Here is a 2916-nt window from a genome sequence, read left to right as displayed (position 1 = left end):
AAATATATATATATATATATATATATATTGTTAGCACTACAAATAAATATGCCTCATATTATGCACTCGTATGTACAGTCGCAGTGTGCTTTAGTCCCCGCGTCTCGGTGTGGGAGCATCTTTTTGTCTCCTTTTTCTTTCCTCTTCCTTCTACATTAAAGCCGCCACCGACTGCCGGTCATGTCACGCACACAAATTCGCGGCGAACTGATGTTAAGTAATGTGTGAGCCCCTCCTCATCTCCAAAAGTCAAAAACAAAAGACTAAAAAACTAAACTACAAGAGAGAACCACCACCCACAAATCTTTTCAGCAATGTTCCGTTATCGTTTTATGTAAGCTCCCTTCTTTTCACTTTTATCCGTAAGTGCACGTCCCGGTTCCCTTTCGCTTTCCCGGTAAACTTCATGTCCCAAAGGGAAATATTTTGGCAGCACTCCACGTGAATAATACATGTAATTACGCATCATAACAACGACATGATAATGATAACAATATCAACTACGACATGAACTGCGGGGATGTGAATACATTGAGGTCTTAAGGGTACTTTTCTTGAACACTTAACCCTACAAACAGAGGCCAAGTAAATATGTTAACACCAGAACAACTTCAAGGAGCCCCCCCAAAAAAAAAATAAGAAAAAATAGAGAAAGAGAAGAGAAAAAAAAAGATATATATATGCGAGGTAGCACCCAAATCGAACGAGACCAAACAAAAAAAAATTACCTTTGTGCGGGTATGTAACAAAAACATTAATAGTTGTTTGCGCGCTAACAGTTTTACGTTATCCCCCGTGTTTACCCTGTAGCGACATCACGGCTCTCGTGTTTCTTTGTTTCCTTTCTTCTTTCCTTACTTCTGCTTTCTTTCTTTTTTTTTTCCTTCCTCTTCTTCTTCCCTTCTCTACAGCGGAATGACCGACTGCTTCGTGCGAGGGTCTCTTGAGCGGTACATGAGGACATACGCAATGTGGGCTTCACCTGAACCCCGAAGTCGCTTCACATCCTCCTCCGAAACCGCTGCCGTGTTACTGTCATCCAACACCATCCATTGATCCGCGTATTTTCCCCAAAACACGTAATGCCCGCTGTCCGCGCTACGCCCCTTGTGAGATATAACACCACATAATTCATAATAACCGCTGTGATTCCCTACGGTAGTGTTGATTGGTTCCGCAGTGTTGGAGGCATCTTCCGCAGGTGCCGCTTCGTCATCATCCAACTTTGTTTTATTCTTTGCGGCTCGGCGACGCTCCATTTCAATATCCCGCCGCTTTAACACTCGCTTTCGCTCCACCTCCAGTTCAGGTTTGTACTCCTCCGCGCATAGCGCATGAAGGTCAAGCGTCATTGGGAAGGTAACGGGCTTCAAAATCTTTGCCTTGCTTTGAATGTCTGACCTCCAAGAGAAGCGAACCATGTGTATGAAAAGATACTCGGGCATTGCAGCGATACGACTGGTCCGAGTGTGAAGGGCCTCGCGCGCAAGTTTCTCCGAGTGGAGTTTAACCGTTTCATTGAAGGCCGCTTCAAGCCCAGCCTCTAAAGTTTCAATTTCTGCGTCAATATTGCACGAAAGCATGAGAAATGGGACATCATGCAATACGGGTTGGTCATCAGGATCATCCTTGCAGACCATTTTTTGCGATAGATTTCCGGTGAAGAGTCGCTTATGTGACTCTGGTAGGCAACTGTTAATACGTTGGAGTAAGGCGTTAAGGGCCTCTTGCGAATCATGTTGCATTGGGTGACCCTTTTCATTAACTTCAGCAAATGTGGGGAAATGGGCCAACAAAATGGACCAAAGAGATGCCGGTACAACTGGATCACGTTTAGTGTCCATCGTGTTGTAGAGCTTCAGAAGTTCGCTCACTATTGGGTCATTCGCATTGAAGTTAAGTACGTCGCGCACTTCAGGAACTAATCGCAGCATTTGCACGGCTGCATTCATGTAACATGTATTCGCAATGTTTTGCAGACCGACCGCCTGTTTTTCTGCAGGATGGGAAGCAGGTGCTTGCACTGCCGAATCCTTGTTCCCAGTAGCCACAATCGGCGTTGCTCTTACAACCTCAGCAGCGGTGCCGATGAGCATTAGCGTTTTTCCGGCCGCTACGCCAGCCGCTTCTAACGTTACCTCGTTATCATTGCACTGAGAGGCTTTTACTCCCATAATCTTTTGACGCTCCACTGGTACCGATGTGAGTTGCTGCAACTGCTCCTTGAAACACTTAACGGTGCTTCTGAGGTCCACCGTAAGTTCAAATGTTTCTCTACCCCATTTCACTTTAACAGGAACCATTCTGCAACTTATTTTATTTTGTTTACTTGCACTTGTTTTTCTTTTTCTTTTTCTTTTTTTTGTAAATTCTCTTTTTATTGTTTCTTTTCCCCTCTTCTTGTTGTTCGTCTTGTTCTTTTACGGGTATATCTGCTTCTCCACACCTTCTCTATCCTCCCTTTATTTTCAGTACTAGTCGGCGTTTGCTACTTGGAGAATACGAAAATGTCTAAATGAATTTGAAGGATCCACTCACAAGAAGGAAACATGAAAGGGTAAAATAACAATAACGATGCACGTAAAGAAAGATATAAATTAAAAGTAAATAAGCTACGTCACATTGCAAAAAAAAAAACTCCACGAGGGTGCCTTTTTTTTTTTAAATTTTCCCCCTTTCCTTCTGCCTCGTCATCACTATTAACTGTCGTTGAAGGATCCGGCCTCTTTTACCTTATCTTGTTACTTTTATCTTACCAACGCCTTTTCACACACCACCATCACAACATCGAAGTAAAACCCTCCCCCTTCAAATAGAAAAAAAAGGAAAGAACATGCTTTCATCCATTCTATGAAAATACTAAGCTGCAAAAAAAAAAAAAAATGTGTGTGCAACACGATAAAGTAGTGATAAATT

The 2916-nt window shown here is 42.9% G+C and overlaps 1 protein-coding gene across 1 annotated transcript; it reads right to left on the bottom strand.

The window, feature by feature from the left end:
* Positions 1-905: 905 nt before the first annotated feature.
* Positions 906-2303, bottom strand: TEOVI_000311500 (ubiquitin carboxyl-terminal hydrolase, putative; the record flags this gene model as incomplete). The annotated part of the gene is made up of 1 exon (XM_067226081.1): positions 906-2303. One exon carries the CDS (start codon positions 2301-2303, stop codon positions 906-908), a length of 1398 nt encoding a protein of 465 aa, XP_067082182.1.
* Positions 2304-2916: the final 613 nt, after the last annotated feature.

Source organism: Trypanosoma equiperdum (genome assembly GCF_001457755.1).
Source record: "Trypanosoma equiperdum strain OVI genome assembly, contig: ctg_666, whole genome shotgun sequence".
NCBI classification, from domain to species: Eukaryota; Euglenozoa; class Kinetoplastea; order Trypanosomatida; family Trypanosomatidae; genus Trypanosoma; species Trypanosoma equiperdum.
Note: the sequence above shows the minus strand (reverse complement) of the source record. Positions and strands in the feature narration are given on the sequence as shown.